This window comes from Bactrocera tryoni, chromosome 4 (genome assembly GCF_016617805.1).
Source record: "Bactrocera tryoni isolate S06 chromosome 4, CSIRO_BtryS06_freeze2, whole genome shotgun sequence".
Classification (NCBI taxonomy): domain Eukaryota; kingdom Metazoa; phylum Arthropoda; class Insecta; order Diptera; family Tephritidae; genus Bactrocera; species Bactrocera tryoni.
In genome coordinates this window covers 50,058,110-50,081,741 of record NC_052502.1, presented here as the reverse complement: position 1 = coordinate 50,081,741, position 23,632 = coordinate 50,058,110, and the positions used below count along the sequence as shown (strand labels likewise).

At 35.5% G+C, this 23,632-nt stretch overlaps 1 protein-coding gene across 4 annotated transcripts in view; it reads right to left on the bottom strand.

Moving 5' to 3' along the window:
- LOC120776049 (cAMP-specific 3',5'-cyclic phosphodiesterase) overlaps positions 1-23,632 on the bottom strand; it is a 202,336-nt gene that overhangs the window by 49,791 nt on the left and 128,913 nt on the right. For 3 of the 4 annotated variants that reach the window (XM_040106503.1, XM_040106499.1, XM_040106501.1), the window contains one exon: positions 6,478-6,516. The exons of the other annotated variant lie outside the window; for it this stretch is intronic. In XM_040106503.1, coding sequence (XP_039962437.1) covers positions 6,478-6,516 — 39 coding nt within the window. The remainder of the gene's footprint in view (positions 1-6,477; positions 6,517-23,632) is intronic. 4 annotated transcript variants of the gene reach the window in all.

The following is a 23,632-nucleotide window of genomic DNA, read 5'->3' as shown; positions in this document are numbered from 1 at the left end:
ATTTTTTGTAAATGTGTGTTAAAACAATAAAAAATATATGCAAATTAAAAAAAAAAAAATAAAAAAAGTAAAACGAATTTTTAACTCATAAAAATAAAAAAAAATAATAACAAAGTTTTAGAAATAGTATAAAAAAAGGAAAAACTGATTAACCAAAAACTTTAAAAATAAAACAAATGCAACTGAATTTCCTTATAATAATTTTCATAATAATAATTTTTTAAAATTTTGAGTCATAAAGGAAAATAATATAAAAAATTAAATCAAATTAAGAAAACAAACAATAATAAAACAAGTAAGGAAGGCCTAAGTTCGGGTGTCACCGAACATTTTATACTCTCGCATGATCAAGTGATAATCGAGATGTCATTATCCGTCATTTACATATTTTTCAAATACCGTATTTGTGTAAAGTTTTATTCCGCTATCATCATTGGTTCCTAATGTAATATATATTTTACAGAGAAGGTATCAGACGGAATTCAAAATAGCGTTATATTGGAAGAAGGCGTGGTTGTGAACCGATATCACCCATATTTCGTACATGTCATCAGGGTGTTAAGAAAATGTTATAACCGAATTTCATTGAAATCGGTTGAGTAGTTCCTGAGATATGGTTTTTGGTCCATAAGTGGGCGACGCCACGCCCATTTTAAATTTTTAAAACAAGCCTGGGTGCAGCTTCCTTCTGCAATTTCTTCCGTAAAATTTGGTGTTTCTGACGTTTTTTGTTAGTCGGTTAACGCACTTTTAGTGGTTTTCAACATAACCTTTGTATGGGAGGTGGGCGTGGTTATTTTCCGATTTCTTCCATTTTTGAACTGTATATGGAAATGTCTGAAGGAAACGACTCTATAGAGTTTGGTTGACATAGCTATAGTAGTTTCCGAGATATGTACAACAAACTTAGAGGGGCCACTTTTCATAAAAAAATTTCGTCCAAATATGCCCCTCCCTAATGTGATCCTTTGTGCCAAATTTCACTTTAATATCTTTTTGATGGCTTAGTTATCACACTTTATAGGTTTTCGGTTTCCGCCATTTTGTGGGCGTGGCAGTTGGCCGATTGTGCCCATCTTCGAGCTTAACCTTCTTATGGAGCCAAGGAATACGTGTACCAAGTTTCATCATGATATTTTTACTCAAGTTACGGCTTGCGCGGACGGTTGGACAGACGGATTTTAACTCTACTCATCACCCTGATCACTTTGGTATATATAACCCTATATCTGACTCTTTTAGTTTTAGGACTTACAAACAACCGTTATGTGAACAAACCCATAATACTCTCCTTAGCAACTTTGTTGCGAGAGTATAAAAATATGTGCATAAAAGACTTATATTAAAATTATAATTTAAAAATTTCATTTCTGGTTTCTAAGTAAAATTATAATCTTACGAAATATATGTGTAAAATATATATATAGTTCGATAAAATCTTGAAACATAAAAAAATAAAAATAAAAATAAAAATAAGCAAAAAATTGCTCCAAAATCATTCCGAAAACCTCAAAACTTTAAAAAAGTAAAAAATATAACTAAAAAATTAAACAAAAGTTTACCGAAGAATATTTTTTCGAAATAATAAAAGGATCAAATGGAATATACTGTAGTAAAATAATAAAAGTAGTAAAATCATTCAAATTTGAGAGAGTAAAACAAATAAAAAAAGAAAAATAAGAAAAAAAGTTATCTTCGATAACACCGAAGCTTTAATACCCTTCAAAAATGCTATAGATTCCTTACAGTAACTTGATGTTGATAAGTCAGTTTGTATGGATACTAAATTTCATGTATGTAGTGGTCCAATAACGTTGATTCCGACAACGAGCAGAAAAGAACAGGTTCAAAATTTCAAATCAAAATCTCAGAAACTGAGTTCGCATATATACAGACAGATGGACGGACATGGCTCAATCGTGATATTGATCATTTATATACATATGTATATGTATATATATATTATAGTCACCGATGTTTCCTTGTGGCTGTTAATACCACTAATTTTGTGGATAATAAATAATTAGTTGTTTTCCAGCGCTTTGGCGCCTCAGTTTTTGCTTACAAGAAACTTAACTACTTGTAAACTAAAAAATTTTGAAAACAAAACAAGTAAGCGGGAGCTAAGTTCGGTTGTAATGGAACATTTTAGACTATTGCAACTTGCAAGAATCAAATTCCTTCAGTCAAAATTTTTTATTGAAATATGGGAGTTGTGGGTAGTATCGACCCGAATGTATCTATTCTTGTTAGTAACATATTCGCAGATGCTCCCTGGGCAAACGTTAGGTACCTCACATCAATCATTAATCACATAGAGTAAAGTCAGCTAGATGTTCTGATAATGGATATAAAGAGGTGAGGTCAAGTTTTCATTCGGTTTTATTCATTCTAGGCAAAATGAGACACTGTTATGAGTAAAACACGCTCTCTCATTTTCATTGAGATAATTCACTTATTGTGCGATAGAAGCGCACAAAGTCACTCGGAGGCTCGAAAATATTTATATTAAGGTATACTACCCGTATTGATCGGATTCCGACCATTTTTGACATTCAGACATACTTTTATTAGAAAAGGGTTCTCTCCGAATTTCCGTTATACTAATACATATAGAGTATATATTGACCGATATCTTTGGTAAAAAATCAACTAAAGGCTCTGGGGTCCACATATTCGGTACCCAGGGGCTTGAACAGTTTTAGTTCGATTTGGTCTATTCTTGGTCGTAAGTTGGCATACCGTAAGGGCATTATTCGGGAAAAAGTTATATTTCGCTGCATTTGGGGTTTTATTTGTATACTGGTAAGTGAAAGAATCAGATTGAATTTAAAATTGTCTTATATGGGAAGTAGGCGTAATTGCCGTCTGATTTCAGCTATGCTCGCGCTATAGCATAGGAATAGTAGGAGAATGTTATCCACTGAATTTGGTGGAAATCGGTCTAGCAAATCTTGAGATATGGTATTTTGTTATGTAGGAGTGGTTCCGATTTCACCTAATTTCACACTATCGTAAAAAGGCTGAGACGTTTTATTCTGTGAAAATTTGGATGATATAGCTTTATTTGCTCGGAAGATATATAAATCAAATTTATTAGAAGGCGGGGACACGCTCACTTTTCAAATATTTTCAAAACACACGTTGTACCAAATTTGAGTTCTGTATCTGAATTAACGGCTTAGTTATGACAACTTATAGGTTTTAGCTTAATGGCGTTTTGTGGGTGTGGCAGTGGTCCGATTGCGCCCATCTACGAATTCTTGCTGACTGTTTTTTTTGCAAAGGAACATGTGTGCCAAGTTTTATCAAGATATCTCAATTTTTACTCAAGCTACAGTTTCCACGGACGGACGGACAGACAGACAGTCAACCGGATTTCAACTTTTCTCGTCACCCTGATCATTTATATACATATATGTATAACCCTATATCTATCTCGATTAGTTTTAGGTGATACAAGCAACCGTTAGATGAACAAAACTATTATACCCTGTAGCAGCATGTTGCAAGAGCATTGAAAAATGTAAATGAATAAAAGTGTAAATGGAAATAAGTAAAGCAGAATTATTGCAAACAATTGTAATTTATGAAAGCACAAGCGAGAAATTGCACTTTGATTACGTACTTCTGAGTTTAGGCAGCTAAAGTGGGAGCTGTTTGCTGCCCTGAGTTCATAAATAAACTACAAGTATAGTACAGTAAACCAACAAAGCTGTGTGTGGCGAAAATATTTTTTCGGCAAATAACAACAAATAAAAAAATATCATTAAAAAATATTCGTATTAAATTTAAATATTGAGTAATAAAATAACACCTATGAATATGAATTTAAAAGACTTTAGAGGCCTGTCTCAGGCAAGCAGCGCAAAATAAATAACAAACAAGAAGTTTAAAATAAAATATATATTTTCGTATTTGCAGAAATAGAAAATTTAAAAATATTCTGAAGGAAAAATATGAAATTTAGACGCATTTTCAAAATACTAAGGCAATGTTAATGTTGTTGACGTGCTGGCAAGGTAAACAACGAAATAGAAAAACAAAGGAAACAAAAAAAAAGCTAAAATACCTATTAAGTGAATTAAGGTTAAAATATGAATGGCATGAATTGGTCTAAATATATAAATAATATTTTTTTGGCAAGGAAAGGCTGCTTTGAAAATTAAATTTTTATTATTAAAAGTATAAAAAATAGGGACACTAAATAGGAGACTCTGAGCATGGTCTTACATACAGCTGCTTTTGCAGTTTGAAAGCTGTAGCAGTCCAATATCACAAGTAACGAATGGTTTATTACTGGAAAACTACCCGAATTCTATGCTATACTACCTCATTCCTATACTATACACACTAGTATTTCTAACTGCCAGATTAACAAACCACCATACCACTTTATTGAGTATTAGGTTTAAGCTTCTTTTCTTCGGAAATCGAGAAATTCAATTTATTCTGTTAGTACAAAATTGAGAGCATAACAGAAGGTGCCAAGTGAGCCTCTATTCTCATCAGCTTTTCCATTAACCTTCTCGTGGAAAGCCAGTGGCAATTTAAACTATCCTTTTAGTGGGAAACTTGAAAAGAATCATCATATAGGAATAGAGAGAAACGACAAACGAGTTGATTGTCAGAAATGTAATTTTTCTAAGCTGCTTTAGACCTCTTAGAGTTAGGGTTGTTTGAAGCAATGAATTCTAGACGACCACCGGGAACACTAGCAACAACGGGTATACCACAAAAGTAATGTTGGGTAATGCTGAAGGTGGACAGATTACAAAGCTTTTACGTTTAGACAAGAGGGTGACAAGTAACTCTATAGAGATCATGACAGCGCATCTTCCTCAAAGATCAAACCTTTAGAAATCTAGTATTCTACTTTAAAGCAGAGCATTGATGCCAGAACATTACATTTGCGAATTGTGAGCCTTCAGTCAATTGAAACGGGACATTATCCATGACTCTCAATGTTGGAAGGTAAAAGGGAGAAACGTTAGACGAGTTGGCTGTCAGATATGCAATTTCTCTAAGCTGCTCTTGACTATTTGGATCCCTCAAGTCCCCGGCAGAATGAGGGGCATGTTCGGAGGGTGATGATACGCTAAAACAGTATATTTGCGAATACTCTGCCTTCACCCATTTGCTCTCAATGATCCAACTTAAAAGACATTGGGTAGCTGTGGTGGGAAAATCCGATATTTAATCAAATCCACTGTGAGGCACTTAATAAGGCTTAATTGACGGTCACTTGGAAGCACAATGGGCGTATTGTGAGCCTAAGAGTGGCCACCTGTACTAAGACGCTTCTGCACCTTCTCTTTTCGGCTAATCAAGCAATTGATAGTCTTAACTCAGTGCTTACATTGGGTAGTCGAAAAAATATTTTCGTATTTTGTCAATGGATGTCGTTGTAGTCATATATATCCAGTGCTACCAATCACATTGTGTCACACCATATAGTGTTGGAAAGGTGAAACTTTAAACTTCATTCAAAAATTAAATTCGGGGAAGTTAAAAAAAATTTACAGCTGTTCAAAAATGAGTGAATACTCGTATAATGAAGAAGTTCGCTCGCTTCCGTTCTGGAAACTTCAAAATTTCGATTTACACTGATGGAATAAAGTCTCTAGCGGAAAAATGGCAAAAAGTTGTCGACCAAAATGATACATATTTGTTTATTTATTATTATTATATATATAAAAAAAATTAGTTCAAGTTTGATTTGAAATACGAAAAGACTTTTTCGACTACCAAATACATAATTTCTTTGCTACAGTTGAGTTATGGATAAACTTATAAGAGCGCTTTTTAATAAAAAAAAAGAAATTTTAACTAATAAAACTAAAAAATGTGTGTTGTTGTTGTAAAAAGTGTATACATTATATGTGAAATTGTGTTCAAGTATGCATGTATGTGCGTTTCTGCGACTGTACACCTAATGTATACACCAAAAACCAATAAATTCATACGCATATGTACATTTAAATCTAAAAGCAGCAACATACAGACTGAAAAAATACGAAAAAACTTGTTTGCTCAAATGCGGTTCAAGCTTCAATTTACAATTTTTTGAAACAAATATGGCTAAATATTACATGTTTATTTACTTTGTACAGCTGTAAAGCTCAATGTGCTCAAAATCAAAAAAAAAATAATAATAATAATAAAAAATTTGTTGCTAAGCAATACAAGGAAAGCGTCTATGGATTTTTATTACAGCGTTAGAGTTGCCAATGCATATTTATTATTTCCAAAAAAATATTAAAAAAAAATAGAAATTCTTCAAAAATAATTTTCAAGCATTTGCATTCATATTTGCTTTTAGAAAATATGTGTGGTATGCACACTAGCGTTTAAATAAATAGTATTGCCATACAAAGCGTTTTTTCTAATCAACTACAATATTGCTATTTTTGTTTTTGTTATTTATTATTTAATATTTATTTCAAGTATTTGTATGCTTGCATTTTGTATACGTACGATCGGTCAATCAGGATAGAGGCCTCCTGCTCTTTAAACCTGTAAAAGGTTACAAACAACAACAATAAACATTTTGTTTAAAAATATATTTGCACGTTGATGATATTTGCTATTTTGTTTTTAAGTGATTACAGATTATTTCTTGTATTTGATTTTTGTCTACTGTTTTTGAAAATTAAACAAAGCATATTGAGAATATATATTTGATTAGCGCATTTATTTGGTGGATAAATGGTGTTGCTGTTGCTTTATTGCTTTTTGGTTGTTCTTGATGAAAGCGATGGCAGTGGCTTTGCTGGTGAATATAGCGTAACTACATACAGTTATGTTTGTATATATGTATATGTATGCATATATTACATAGTAATATGTATGTAGTGGTCGGGTTGGAGATGGTAGTGCGCGCTATTTGTTGTTGTGCTTTTGAAAAATATTTATTTTCCAACAAATAATAATAATAATACAATTAATAATAATAATTGCGTTGTGGATTTGGTGCTTTCGTGCGTAAATTCCATTTCATGGCTAATGTTGGAAATAAATATGAAATTTGAATTCTTTTTACTTGGTGAGAAATATGGTAATTTATATTCTTTATGGATGTTAAAACAAAGTGGAAATGAAAAAACTTGTGCAGTTCAAAAAAAAAACTATCGCAGATGAAATTATCAATCCAACAAAAGTTTGGAAAAATATCGAATAATAATTTTTCTTTTAGTGAATTACACGATAAAGCTGTGGAATTGTGATTTTTCAAAGGAATATTAATAACTATTAAAAGGAAAATATATAATTACATATATTTGTTTTAAGTTGAGTTTTCAAAAACTACTTTTTCGGTGTATTTTTATAAAATGTATGCGTTTAAAACGAAATTGAATTTCACAGAAGAATAATAAAGAATTTAATGAAAGTATACAATTATTGCAAAACGTATTAAAAATATTTATTAAAGTATAATATGGCGGTACAATAAACATATACAAGTAATAGGCTCAATACGAGAAACGCAACGACTTTTAGAATACAGGGGTGCGAGAAAACTACACCAGACATCACCTTAGTCCTGGAAGACTACATTTGCACCGATCATCAGAATATATACTTCATGATCAACAACGGACATGCGCCACACAGAAAAGGAAATGAATGACATGGTTAGCGCACTCTTTCCATGCACGAAAAAATCGTCAGTGAACCAGAGTAAGCTGGCGAACTCTCCCTAGACAGTATGGTTTTAAACCCGGAAGGTCAACTATAGGCACTATCCGAAGCGTCATTGAAAGAAGTCGCACATCGTAAATGTCCTAAATACAAGCGAATAGTTCTGTTGGCGACTTTAGAAGTTCGAAACGCCAGCCGCGAGATGTGCGGACTTGATCGACGCTTTAAGAAAAGATTTTAAAATCCTCGTTTATCTCAATGCTGTGGTGCGGAGCTATCTTAGCATAATAACACTGTTGTACCAGACTAGAGAGGGATCACGACAAATAGAGGAGTAGAGTAAGAGTCCATTATTGGTCCAGACCTGTGGAATATTAGTTAAGACGAAATACTAAACCTTGAAACGTCAGACGAATTAAATTTAATCAGCTACGTGGACGACACAGCAGCAGAAATCACAGCCTGAGACACAGTGGAAGCCCGAAAAAAGTTGAATTAAGTCATGATTTGGACGCAAACATGGCTTGACTCACATAACCTCCATCTCGCTACAGAAAAACTGAGCTACTGCTGACAAGCAAGTACATTCCTCTCGTAATAAGCATGCAAACGACTAAGGATATTCTAAGAACACAAAAAGCTGTATATTTCCTTGGCGTAAGACTGGGCTCCAGACTAACCTTCTTGATAGAAGAAAAATTTTAGTTTTATATCCTCTCTTTATTACACTAAGAGTAGAAATTCCTATTTTAAAATGATTCCAAGTAAAATCTGCCGAAGGAATTATAAAGGGTGTTTTTCTGAGACATCTGGTTCTCAAAAATAAACAAAGGACGTATAAATTAATGTTATGCTTTTTCATAAAGATAAGCGTTTGCCATTGACATTTTTAAAAGGATTTCAGGCAAGTGACGCTGGCTCGATTAAATTCCAACCGAGAGAACAAATTTTCCACTATTTACTCGTACTGCAGCGAAGCGGGCTTAACTGCGTAGAAAAGCGACTTCACCTAACCTCGCAAAAAGAGTGCAGTGTTGCTAAATTGCACGATCTTAGAGGCCATATCACAGGCACGCGAATGGAGACAAGCTTCCTTCAATGAATTGATTGTTTCGTTCTCTGTATGTCATGGCGCATCATCTTGAGCTGTATGTTTTAAACGTTGGGATTCGGAAGCATTCTTAAAAATGGTGGTAGAGGAAATTCTTTCTCTTACTCTCAGTATAAGTTGTCAAAGCTAGACCTTTTTCAAAGCTCTAGGCGTGCCGACTCTTTTAAAAGGTTTTAGCCTTCTCAATTAAACAGATTACTAGAAGAAGTTAGGGCATTTTTGTACTAGCTGTGGAGGCATTTATTAGGTTGCAGCCTTGACAATTTCGCATCGATTCAAATAAAGCTTGCCGTTTTGAATAATTATATATTTTTACAAATAAATATGTGTGGACTCCTTAACCGTACAGTTGAAGGACAAAACGTGCTGATAGCGGTCAGCGTATCCTTGCTGTTTATTAATCTTGAAAATCAAATATTGCCACATCAATTTGTAAGGATAATATTTTCTTTTGTTAATGAAACATTTCCGTTACAATTAATTACTCATTTGTAGGTTGTTAAGTACAAATGATTCCAGGCGAAAAATCACTCACTCACTTTATCATAATAAAAATTAAATTTACAAATTTCGCGCACATCTGTGCACACATACAAACAGTAGTATATATACGTGCGCCTGCGTATATGTATGTATATGTGCGATTGACATTTGTCGCCAGCTATTTTTAAGCGTACTTCGACGGCGACTTTCACACCGCTCCATTTGCATAGCTGGCGCGCTGGCGGAATGCATTAAAATTATTTTTTTAATTGACCTCGCATTTGTTATTCATGTTGTCAGCGCGCATTTGTCCTGTCCTTACACACCTGATGGCCAGCCGCAAATGCTGCTGATCTCGTATAATTCATTTCATATTTTCGCCATTGTTCGATTCCCTGCGTTTCGCTCGCTCGGCCACACATACCATTGCGCTCCATCTGAATCCATTCGATTCGGTTGCATTTTGTCACACAATTTTATTCCGTTTTTATTATGGTTTATGGCACACAATGTTTATTCACGCCTTATATATATGTGTTTGTGTGTATGTGTATATGTGAGTGCTGCTAAGTGTTTGTATGCGGTTGCGTTCTCCGCATTGTTTTATTGTTGCGCTACGGTTGTTACAGCTGTATTCATTAAATATTAATTAATCCATTGTTTTACAATGGTATTGAGTATTTTACCGTTGTATTCCGTTATTACGAAGATAAATGCATGTGGCGTAGGTGTGTGTGTGTAGCAGCTATGTATACATATCTGTATCGATGGTAAATAACCAAAGTGAAAAGTGGTTGGGTTGAGTAGTATTGCATTTTTCATATTTTTTACCGCCATCATCTGCAGATTATTTACAGTTTTGTAGCTTGTCATTGTGACAATATTTATTGGATCGCGCGCTGACTTAATGCAACTGCGATACAAAAATTCGTTTGAAAGTGACTGTGAGGTGAGTTGGCTTCTGGAAACCTTAAAGCTTTATGGCAATTGCTTATGATTGCTCATATAATGATAGAATTTACAAATGCATACATATATGATGGAATATCTCTCTCTCTCATTCTTTAGACCAAGTTGAGCATAAAATACTATACTGACTTAGCCTCACCGTTTTATAATATCCCTACTGCAAAAGAAATCATTATTATGCAGTACATTCTCGCAGACAATTAGTGTCTAGATTATACCGAATCGGACTGGTAGCTTTACTTTGACCTTGTATGGAAGAAGTTATATTCGTGTTTTTTTTAATGAACTATAGGATTATTGTTGGTGAATCCATTGCTAAGTTTCGTGCGAAAGATTCGTATTCATGGGGTTTTTTTTAACGGAATATCGTCAGAGAATCCATCATTGGACCAGAAATCGCGCAGTGAAACCAAAGAACCTTTGGATGTTGAATAAGATGATACTTGTCATGCATTGGCGCTTACAAAAAATTGGTTTAATGAGCTTGAATGGGACGCAGGTCTGTCTATAATGAGCCCAATGACCCCAAAATTGGCGTGGCGAAGTTTTCATTATCCGCGTCATTGTAATTACCTATGAGCGCGTGCGATCTTTTCTCTCATTCACCTTATTCGAAGAGACTTTTGTCACCTTGACAAAAAAATAGAATCCACTAAATACGTATGAATTTGACATTTTTTTTGAAGGACCCAAAATTTAAATAAAATTTCTAGATTTCAAGCAATAATTTACAAAAACATATTTTTGGGAAGCTCTTTAAGGGAGCGTCTGCATTTGTGGTTTGAAAAAACGATTTGTTTTGCATATTTCTAATGTAGATATAACTGAAAACATTAATTATATAGTCTTTTATAGAACATACGTTGATTTACGAGACGTAAACCTCTATAACTGGTAGGTTTTCTCAAAAGTAATGTTTTTTAATTTATTTTAATTACATATAAATATTTGATTTTTATATGAAAAAAAAGTTGAAAAAAGGCTGTCTTCTCCTAGAGAGAACCCATGTAACCTCTTAAAATTTCAAGGAATAGTTCGTCTTATCTGATGTAAAAAAAGACCTCTTCCGTAAATATTGCCCACGGTTGAAATTATAATTGGGATTTTTTGCCAGTGTGAAAGTCTATCTCTAACTCATTCACTCAGCGTGATTCTTAAGAAAGAATCCATGGATCTTGAAAAGGCATCAAGTATGATAGATACGCTGCATGTAACGTTCCGAAATCGAAGACAAAAATCCGAGGAAAATTTTCGATCCATTTATGCAGACACGAAAAAAATGGCTGCAGAACTGAAAGTTGACGGAGAAAAACCAAGAATCTGCGGCGGACAAACAAAACGCGAAAATTTCTGCGTGAGAACTTGCGAAGAATACTACAGGGTCTCAGTGTACTTTCCTCTGTTAGTTACAATCGGCAAAGATTTGAAGACACGGTTTTCTAGAGATGTATTGAATGGATTTCAAATTTGTTACTTCCAGAAAAAGTATGTGCTTTGAAAACCAAACAAATGGAATATCTGATTGACTGCTTGTAGATAGATTCAAAGGCCTTTCGGATAATGACAACGTCATGCGACGATTAAAAATTAAAGGTGCACTTGTTCACTGGCAGTGCCATTGGGGCAGAAGTAAAAGTCAAAAGACAACAAGTTACCGAATACTGCATTGGAATCGTTGAACAATTGCGATGTAGACCCATACCTCATAATTCATAGTTTTTTTTCACATACGCTGCAAGCTTCCTTTGGTGAATGCGAGATCTGAACGCTCCTTTTCGATACTTCGTCGCATGAAAACGTGGCTGAGGACGAACATGCTTCAAGACAGATTGATCGGTTTGGCGTTGCTGCACACGCATCTTGACATAAGATTCTCAACACCTGGCCCACATAGTTTTGTTTTGTGAAATTGTTCTATACAATACACGAACTGACTACAGTATTATATTTTGTAATAAAGCATAAAGTATGTCACCCGCACGTCTACAATTTACAGTGTTTTTTTCAATTTTGTAAGATTTGATATTTTTCTACCATGATATTAAACTGTATAAAGACTTAATGTTTATTTTCCCCCAAAAAAACTGTTTCTGGATCCGCTTCTGGTATAGACATGAGCTTTTTTTTTTTGATTTTTTCTCGATTTTTACATTATTTTTTCAGCTTGAAAAATATGGCTGAAAATTAATTTGTTTGTAAATAGCTGTCATTTTAACAGATTTGCAAATATTCAGAAATAAACTTGTGTTAAGTCATAACTGGGATGAAATGCATTAATTAATACTCTTTTGGGGTTTAACGAAGTTCTGAAGCAGAAATCTATTGCCGAGAGATCGACTACGTAACACCGGCGGTGGTGCATTCAACGGCTCGTTAAGGGTAGACTTACAATTTAAAAAAAGAGTATGCAAGTCTCACGCGTAGTTTGTTTGCAATCCATCGTTAAAAATAGGCTCGAAATTAGAGTGCGATGGTAGATTATCCCTTTAAGTTAAGAGTTGAATGGTGAGCACTAAAGACTCAAAATATGATACATTACCAAGTTATTATGCGGACCAATAAAGCTATCACTTTATTAATGAGTTCCGGTCAGATTTTTGATTGATTTCGATGATATGGCGATTTGTTGAATGATGGTAATATAGAAAATTAGGAAATAACCGCACTAAAATAATTCGAGGCCATTTCTCCATTACGTTTCATAATGTAATAAAATTTTTCGCAGAATCACAATCATCAAATCATTTTTTAAAAATTATTATGATGAAAAATTATCATGTTGAAACACCTAACCTCGCTAGCATTTGTCTTCTTTTTGCTTGTTAAATTAGTTCTTGCACCTTTGCGTCGCATCTGCATAAAAATTTCCACCATAAAGCGGCAATGAACATAAAACATAGTACGTTTGAACTAAATGCAAGGTAGGGCGAAAAATTCCGAAATTTGAATTCGGCATTGAAAGTACGAAAATGTTAAATTTGGCTCATTTCGTCTTTTGGAATATTTTCTGTAAAACCATAAGGCTTTTTTTTAATAAAAATCCGAATGCAAAACTAGAACACGAATGCCATTAACCTGTGCCAAGTAAAAAGATGAAAGAGAAATATGTGAAAAGACAAAAAGCCATGTTTTGCAAGAATATAAATTTGTTTGAGTACACACACATATTTAAACAAGGTATACTGTATAGAATTGGTACATACAAGTACATATGTATGTTTTTATCTCCTATTTAAGTTCTTTGATATCTAAGTGCACTGAAGCTGCTCGATCTTCCCAAGTAACATCGCTTCGCTCTATGGACTCTTGAAAGGTTCCAAAAAGATCCGACCTCTTTGAACCAAATTTGGTTTAGCTCAGAGGCTCATTCAAAATCCAGATCATCCTGAAATAACGATTTGGTCGGTGGAACAGCGGTCCATTGTTGAAATTGAAGCTCGTGATCTCGGCGACATTTGGTTCCTACACATCCTAGCAATCAATTGACTTATTCATAGAAAACTTCGGTGCGCAGATAGTATAACGTTTTGGGCCAGTAGTTTGGCCACCAAGATCGTGTTATATAAAACCGTTAGAGTTTTTCCGCTGCGAATATGTAAAGTCTAAGGAATATGCTAACAAACCCGCTTCGATTCAGGCTTTAGAGCGAAATAAAAAATTGGATTCAACGGATGGACCATCTAAGACGTAGCCGCAGCCAACATTTGAAAGAGATAATCTTTAAGAAATAAAGGCCAAAGAATGTACTTTCGAATCATAATAAACATTCCCATTAAATTTGATGATTCTGTGATTTTTCTTTAAAAAAAAGTGGGGAAAAAGAAGTAGGGAAATGGATCACCCTTTATAACAATTAGGGTATATAAACGCGTTTTAGGATGTTCACCCTCTTAATTATGTGTAAACCAATCGAGGCAGAGACACAAGTATTTCTAAAAACATTTAAATCAATAATGTAGGTTAGGTTATGTGCGATGACTGATTCTCAAGATGGTGATCGCTTTTAGAGTGCTATATGCAGTCCTTAAAATAAAATATAATTAAATAAAATATAATTTTTGTATGCCATTTTATAAGTCAACAAAGAGCAGTGAGGCTAATACAAATCTATTAAGGCGTTTAGTTTCTATTCCAACTAACACAGTGGGATATCTGAAAGTGTGAAATCTAATGCGTTTAAGCCTTCATCTCGCCTTCTTCCAAACAGTTTCCTTAGTTGGCAGCCGGTAAAGTTTTTAAGCATCGAGAAAGCCGATAGAATAAGAACCAGTTAGAGCCCCACAACTAGAGACAGGCCAATCTTACTGAGGGTAATGAGTTAGACTTTGAGCCAGAGCATCTTGCGACAGCGAAGGAACAGTTGGGAGCGCGACGCTGGCCAAGCTCAGCTTTGCAAAAGTAATTTAATGCCATTGATAAAAAGTAAAAATACCACCACCATATGAGCAGAACCACGGCTGGTAAACCTTCCCGAAGTTCGGTGTCCCTCTCTTACTGCTTTTTCTATCCGCCCGCTTCTCCATCCAGGTCTGTTGACAAAGAAAATACGGCTAGAGTTTGGCTTGGTAGCTACAGGTAGGTTCAAAAGATCTCATATAAAGTCAAATCGTGCGTGAATTGTAGAATCCTCTGACACATGTTCATTTGGAAACTCACACTCTCTCTAATTTAACGTTAATACTGAAAAATCTTAGTGTTCTTGGAATTGTTGATTAAGCCCTCGACCATTCCAATAATTTTAGACATTTATTTTGAATATTTGCTTTAAAGACTTTTTCAGCCTCATGAATATTTTGCTGAATGCCTTCAGGATGTGTCACCATTTATATTTAAATCTCGAGGCTCCTTAGTAATCGTCAATTAATCGGTCTGTTTTGAAGCTGTTATTTTATTTGCTTCTTCGTGAACATCAACAAAAAAAATTGGAATAAACTAATACATTTACTGATAAAATCGAAAACATTATATATAGTATATGTATATATGCACAGTCGGGGTTTTATTTGGGAAAACTCACATTCCCAGCTGTTTCCTTAATATCCTTTTACAGCCCATATAATAAACATCAACACACGACATTCAGATTTTACTGAAGCATCAACAATACAAAGTTTTCAGTGGAAAATCGCCACAATAAAATGAGTGTGCAGTATAATTACTGAAGCAACCCACAAGAGTACGTACATATAATTTTGAAAATTAACAAATTCAAGAAAAAGTGGGAAATTTGCTTTAGCAAGCTTCACGATTGACTGAATCTGGAAAATGTTTGCATTTCCACGAATGCAATTATAAATCGCAATATTAAATTTTTCGCTCATTCAACAGCTCACTGCCATTTCTATTTGCAGACCGAGTTGAGCGGGTCTCTATACGTTTGTGTGGTTATAAACATACTATGTATGTACTGATGTATATATGTACATACGAATAGTGCCGTGAGAGAAAGTATATTTGCAGGTATTGGGGCGTGCGGCAAATCAACCATGAAGGGTGCATTGCTGCTTGGTGGGCGATGCTACTCTAGCGAGTCACGAGATTCTGCACTCTTTACGTATAGTTAAGAAGTACTAGAATGTGCAGTTAGGTTGTATATAAAAATGACTTCATTCAAAAAATTTATTCACTTTATTCAGTTATTCACGAAGGCAGTTAACCAGGGAGTCTAAGCCGTTAAAAATTTTCGAATATAATTCCGAGCATATTGTGTAATAGATTAAAGCTCACCGTCAACAAACTGATTGGACTTTATTAGTGTGACTTTAGGCCTGGAAAATCAACAAATGGCCAGATATTCACCATTTGCCGAATCCTGGAAAAGACGCGTGAAAACACGACCGACACACACCGGCTCTTCGTCGATTTCAAAGCTGACATCACGAAAAAGAGCTGCCTTATGCCGCTATGTCTGAATTTGGTATTTCCGTAAAACTAATATGGCTGTTTAAACTGACATTGAGCGGCACCAAAAGCTCCGTCAGTATTGGGAAGGACCTCTCCGAGCCGTTCGATACCAAACGAGGTTTCAGAAAAGGCGACTCCCTATCGTGCGACTTCTTCAATCTACTGCTGGATAAAATTATTCGAGCAGCTGCTGGCGTACGTCGATGACATTGATGTCAATGGCCTCAACATCCCGGACGTTAGTTCTGTTTTCTCTACACCGGACAAAGAAGCGAAGTAAATGGGTTTGGTGGTCAAGCAAAGCCGTACTCGCTATTTGACCTACACGTCACTGTTGACAGTCATAGCGTCGAAGTTGTAGATTATTTCGTCTATCTGGAAACCAGCATTAACACCAACAACTACATATGTATGTCAGCCTCGAAATATAACGCAGAATATCTCTTGCTAACATGTGCTACTTTGGAATAAGTAGGTAATTGAGAAGTACAGTCCTCTCTCGACGAACAAAGACCAACTTCTTCATAACCTCATAATCCCCGTTCTGCTGTATGGTGCAGAGCCATGGACGATGAGTCGACGTTACGAGTTTTCTCGAGAGAGGTTCTGGTCCTTTGACCATTGGTAACGGCGAGGAACGATACCTGCCGGGGGCAGCAGAGGAAGAAGACCCCTACTCCGTTCGAAAGACCAAGTGGAGAAGGACCAGTAGACCCCTTTGTCTACATAACTATATAAATTCCAGGCACCTATTTATTTCTCAATCAAAAAATAGTTTTTTGATCAAGACACAATCAAGAAGTGTATGAACTTAGTCATAATAGACTGGAGAAGCACTGTTTTCTATAAACCTGTTTTCATGAGAAAATTTCTTATTTATCAAATATTGAATTATTTCCTACAGGGTATGCAGGTGTATACTTTTTTTCTGTTTGCTGGTAAAATAGTGCGCGGATGATTGTGTTGTCTTAGTGCTGTGGGTATGTGTGCATGTATAAGTGGTCTTACTGGTGAGTGTGTGTGTACGACTTCATGGAGGAAAATAATTTTCCGTTTCGCGCAGAAAACTGTGGTTTCATCTGCTCGTTGCCGTAGTTTTTGCACTATTTCATTGGGGTAGGTCAGCTGGAATTTGCACGAGCACCGTATGGCAAAATTATAGTGAGCACAAAAAAAGAAACGCGCATACAATAGTTTTTAATTAAGTCTGTTTCTTTTGCTTGACTTTGCTTTGCTTTCGCACAGTATTGAGCTGAACAGAGTTTAATAAGCATAATAAAATAAAGTGGTCTGATAGTCACTTAATGTTGATTAAAAGAAGAAGAAGAAAAGTAATATGCCTTAGTTTGGTTAAATTAAGTTCAGTTTTACGTATATTTCGGAATTTAATTTAAATGTAAAAAATTGTTTAGAAACTTTTTTAATAAAAAAATAAAATTTCATAACAAATTGCTATTACTTAAGTGCGTTTAGGTACTTTGAGATTTACTCTCATGAAATTGTCTACAAAATGCTGTAAGCATAATTTTAGGAAATAATCGCTGTAAGATTTTGAAAAAACCTCACTGAGTTATTATCATTTGGTTCTTTGAGCCGAATTTGGAGCTCTCCCAAATGTAATTACTATAAATATAGGCAATACATAAAGCCCTATTATATATAGGCTAGCTATTTATACAGAAAAATTTAAACAAAACTGTAAGACGAGTGTATTTTCCCGCATATAAAATTGATCACATATGTCGTGTTAGTAAGAAACTAAACGCGGTGATTGGACTATCCAAAGAAAATCCGCGGCTGTGAATCAAGGCACAAAACATCATGGTTATAACTAAAAAAAAAATTCTCGATGCCCAAGCAGATTTATCCGCAAAGGTGTTGTATGTACACTTCCAGCACTTTTTCAGCGAAGCCATTAAGGAATCAAACTACATATGAATGAATAAAATCGGATACGCTTGATTTAGATGATGGAGTTTTCATCAGCAAGAGGAGAATTCAAAGCCTCAAGGGAAAATTGTATGAGCTAAACATGATGCCCGAAAGAAACATATGGAAGCTATATTCTTTGGCATACGTAGTGTTTGTTACAAGTTCGATTATGTTCGAAAAATGGATGACTGATTCAAAGAAATAAATGAAGTAAATTTTCAGGCGCTCCATAAGTATGCAAAAAGATTAGAAGAAGTAAAAGAAAAAGAAAAATTAATAATGATACCAAAATTATATATACCTTCTACAACTGTGAAGAAACCAAAACCAACTAATTTGGTTTAAAAGATAGAAAAAATACTAATTACGGTTCGATTATTCCCTCCATCTTCTGCAATTGGAAAAATCAACTAAGTTGGAGCAAACAACCGATATAGAAGAAGATGAAGAGGCTGGACAACAGAACAGGAAAAGAAAAAAAACATGATCGAGAAAGTGTTCTTTATTGCTTCAAGTTATTCAAAAAGAACTTGAGTTGACGACAAACGGCCACCAGGACTGCCATCAACATCAACTAATGATCAACACATCAATAAAATAAAGGAAATGGTGCTAGAGAATCTATGACTAACATTCAAAGATCTTACAGGCAACTGTTGGAATAACGCAAGGATCAGTGAAAACCATTTGAAAATATCATTTGAGCCTAAAAAAAGTGAAAAAACAATTGGTTTCAAAATCACTAAAATTTTTCGAAAACAAACGACACGTTAACGTCAGTGAAACAATACTTTCCGACTACCAGGATGCCTTGAAACGCATTATCACTGGCAATGAGTTTTGGATCTATGCTTGCGACCAGAAAACAGATGATCAATCGGCCGAATATCGTGGCAAAGGTGAACCGAAGTCGAAAACACCACTTCAAGTCATATTAAAAAACCAAGGTAATTATGTTTCTTCACTTATCAAGATGTGGGCACTCCGAATTCCTTCTGTCCGGCCAAACTGTCAACAAAGAAATTTTATTTGAGTGTTATGCGTCGTTTGCAGGAAGCTATTCATATAGAGAAGCCTGAATTCTGGGCGGACAACTCTTGGTTTTCGCACCACGATAATGCACCGTCGCGCACCGTTTTCGTCAAATTTTCAACCAATATCGTGCCGTACCGGCGAATACGGTGGCCGTGTGATGTCTAGTTATTCAGCAAACTCAAACGACCGCTTCGAGGAAACCGTTTTGAGTCAATTGAAGACATTAAACATGAATCGCCATCCGCATTGAAGGCTATTCCGTAAATTGACTTTAACAATTGTTTCGAGGATTGGAAAAAACTTTGATACAAGTGTATTGTGGCCAAGGGGGCTTACCTTAAGAATAAATTAAGAGTTTTAAAATTATGAACAAAGCCTTACTAATTTCTGCTCTTAGTATTATCACTAAAATTTGAAGTTCTACAAAGCGTGATCTAAATACAATATATGATCAGATAACATGGTTCTACTGTCTGTAAGTAAAGAGTTTCACTTTTGTTATTTGTATAGTGATTTGAGGATTTTGATGGCTCTGAGCTCTATTTAAATGAATGGTTCCACAGATAACGACTACAGTTTTTTGGTTCGTTCCGTTAACTGTAACAAAACCGATCTCATGTTTTTGGATCTGAAGCTAGGATTCTTCGACTAATTACACAATAAGGCTGTTTTGGTTTTCGAAAGCGAGATATTCAAAATTCTTTCTCTGTCGGAATGAGCAAGATGGGAGAAGCTACTGGTTTTTTATCAACTATAAGTTAAAAAATAACTGTTTTTATAAGCTCATAGAATTTTTATATTAAAAACCAAAACTGAATGTGGTTGCTTAGGCAGGTAATAGAGAGTAATATGTACTTTCAAAAACCTCATTAAAACTTTTGTTTAAAGAAAAATTTCGAGGAAGAAAATTTACATATTTATATATAAAAGATAATTTAAACAAACCGAAGAAAGAAAGGCGGTCGAGCACGCAGTGGAACGAGTGAGTGGCAAAGTATGTGACAAAATGGCAGCATATATGTAGATAACCCATAACCCTAAGGCTGTACAAAATATTTCCGAGAAATAAAGACCTTTTGCATGGGTGTGTGTGTGCATAAAGGACTGTGAGTGTGTGAAAGCTCATTGAAAAAGGGTAAATATATTTACTGACACCAGCAGAATACTTGAGGCAAATCTGCTTAAAAGCTCGAGCTGACGCATACTACTTTGAAGCCATGTCGGTGGCGTATAGAAACAAATACATATATACATACATATATACAAATATGCATATGCAGATTGTGACGATTACGTATGTAAGTGTGCTTGTTTATGTCACTTGGCATACACTGCTGTGGCAAATACCATCAACAACACCGAAATGAGGTTAAAAACGATGTCAAATGTCGCTGCATCAATTGTCAAGTCGAGAGTGTTTGAAGGAGCCTGCAAGCATGCTACATATGAAAGAGAATTATGTAGACACATAGGTACGTAGCCATGGCAACACAGCGCACCTAAAAACCTTTGTAGTACTAGAAGCTATATAGCAGGTGTTGGCCCCCGGAGAGATGGATTGCTGTGGATATCACGGCGTTGCAGCGCCACGCTCACATTGTTGGCATCGTTGACGAGGACACCAGCGAAGCCACAGACACCGAAGCGTCTATGCGATGACGCTCGTTTCTGTTGGCATTCTGATTCTGTTTGTGGCAGTGCCAGTCTCGAACCTGTGGGCGCTGACGTTGACGTTGACGTTCACACTGAGGTCATTTGGCTTGTGGCTTTGTCGTTAACATTTGCAGTTGCCGTCGACTCATGCCAAAAATTTCAAACTCACACACACACATATTCACACAGATAGACAAATATCTAAACAATATGACACAGCAGATTGTGTTGGCAACAACAACAGCAACAAAAAGTGTGGCAGTCACGTAAAAAGCAACATAAAATAATCGCATTGTGCGCCTTTATTAAGGAGACTCAGTAAGCGAGAAGAAGAAGAAGAGAAAAAAGTGCGAAAATAATGCGAAAATAAATGTGTGTGTGTGTGCGTTTATTGTGCACACATGCTTAAAGGTAATGCCGAAGTGTAGTTATAAATATGTTGCCATTACCCTTCAGGTACAGTGCTGGGAATTACTTTTGCAGTGGGTTAAATGCATTTTCATATTAAAAGAGTAAGTAAAGAGTAAAGAGTAGTAACGTCGATCTGAATATTATTAAAAACAACGCTAGAGATTCTTCTGGTGGGAAGAGCTAGGTGTGAATATCCAAATTAAGTTCTGTCGTTGATTGCTGAGCCTCTGCGGCTCTGCTATAGTTGGAATATTACGGAAATTTGATCTGAATTCAAATATTGAACTTGTGAAACGATTTTATTTTGCTCGAAATTTTATGTTTCCAATGAAAACACGGCTACGGAAACCTTAAAACCTCTGCTAATGATGATAAAACCGAAAAGATTAAAGAACAGAGGAACGCAACACCACTTATGGATCGACTCAGCCCATTTTTGTTTAATATTTTAAGCACGAAACGTGTCATTGCAAGTCTCGTACCAAAATATCTGAAAACCGACGTCAAGGAGAGGTCGCAAAAGCGATAGTACAGTATAGCTGAGGATTCTAACGGATTTTTCAATAGGGAAAAAAGTATACTGATACGAACGACGCCATATTTTTTCCGCTCTTTTGCTATTTCTCTTCAGTGAGGTTTGCCATTTTATCATGGAAAAATATACGATCCAAAAATGAGTCGAAATTATTAAAATTTACTACTGAAATTCGGAGTCAGTGACCTCAATTTCAAGAGCGCTACGTTCAATGGTCATCATAGACGTCCTGTCAGATCAACAATTTGAATCACAGGCACAGTACAAAATGATCCAGTACCAGTGAGACAAAGAAATGCCCGTAGTGAGAATGATGCTGCCACTAGCGCATTAATTGAGGAAGACCCAAATCAGCCTCTCACATGCCGTTCTAAAGCGTTGGGCATTTCTGTGATTTCGTCGTGGCGAATTTTGCGAAAATATCTTGGCCTACATCCTTACAAGATCAAATTGATACAAGAACTAGAGCCGCTTGACCACCAGAATTGTCATATGTACGTGAACTGGGCTGAGCAACAACTTGAAAATGATCAGGATTTTCATCTTAAGCGTTGAGGCTCATTTCAGGATGAATGGCTTCGTCAATGCACACGTACTCCCTGAGTTACCATAGCATCCCGGAAAAATTAAGGTTTGGTGTGGTTTATGGGCCGGAGGCGTCAGTGGGCCGTACTTCTTCCGTGATGATCAAGACCGGCACGTTACTGTGAATGGGAATCGCTACCGCCCAATGATAACCGAATATTTTTGGCCCGTATTTAATGATATGGCCTTGGACAATTTGTGGTTCAACAGGACGGCGTTACAAGCCACACAGCGAATGTCACAATCGACTTATTGGAAACCAAGTTTGGTAAACGTGTTATCTCACGAAATGGTCCAGTCAATTGGCCGAATTTGACGCCGTTAGACTACTTCCTGTGTGACTGCGTCAAGTCTATGATCTACCGTACGAATTGCAGCAGTACCGGCTGAGTTATGCTTGAAAACCGTCGAAAATGGCGTCGGCGTCTGCACTTCTGTCAACGAGTTCCAAACATAATGGCATCCTACGTACTTTCACAGTAATAAAGAACTACATTGATGTCCCATCCACCCGTTTTTGTTTTATTTAAAAAAATACTATTTTAGTGCCCTATTGAAAAACCCTTTATTTGATAATTGATGTTATGTAAGCTATTTTCAGTAACATATATCTGAGACGAATATTTTTCAGCAGCTCACTACTTCCAGCCGAGCTCTGCATCGCTTTGAAAGCATTTGTGTCTTGCAGGGTATTTTCGTACAACGCATACCGATGCAAGTATATTTATTTACCTTATAATAGGGTAGTTTCTATTTTGTTTAATGCAAGGAGATTGCGCGCCAAAATCCGACAATGGGATTATGCACATTAGGCTACAGACCCCTTGCAAGCGCGGCCGAGTTTGTGCGAATTGCCTTATAATTTCGGGATATATTATATGTACCCACTTCCACATAATGACAGAAATGAATTCTTTCACTGAAGATTTCTACTTTATATATATATATATATGTATGTGTGTATGAATATCGTCATTTAGCAGCAAACTCACAATTGAAAATTCTTATGCATTTCGTTTGGTTCCGAAAAGGGCGTTATGCAATTAGGGGCAAAGCAGTGGAAACGAATTTCTTCGCTGACTTGGCGAATATACATGAGTAAGCGATTTTTGTTGTGAAAAAGGGATACATACATATATAGTAAGTGTAGATGACTGGGTATGTGAAATTTATTAAAAAACATATAGAACATATTTTGCAATGTTAAAAGTAAATATGAGCATATATAGTATAACTTTAAGAAATATTCAAAATATCTGAAAGCAACTATTTTTGGATCAATTATGCAAAAAAAAATTTAAAACAAATAATTTTAATGTCTCAAATTAAACGATAGTGGAGCAACAAAGAAAAATAATACTAATTTCTCTGTA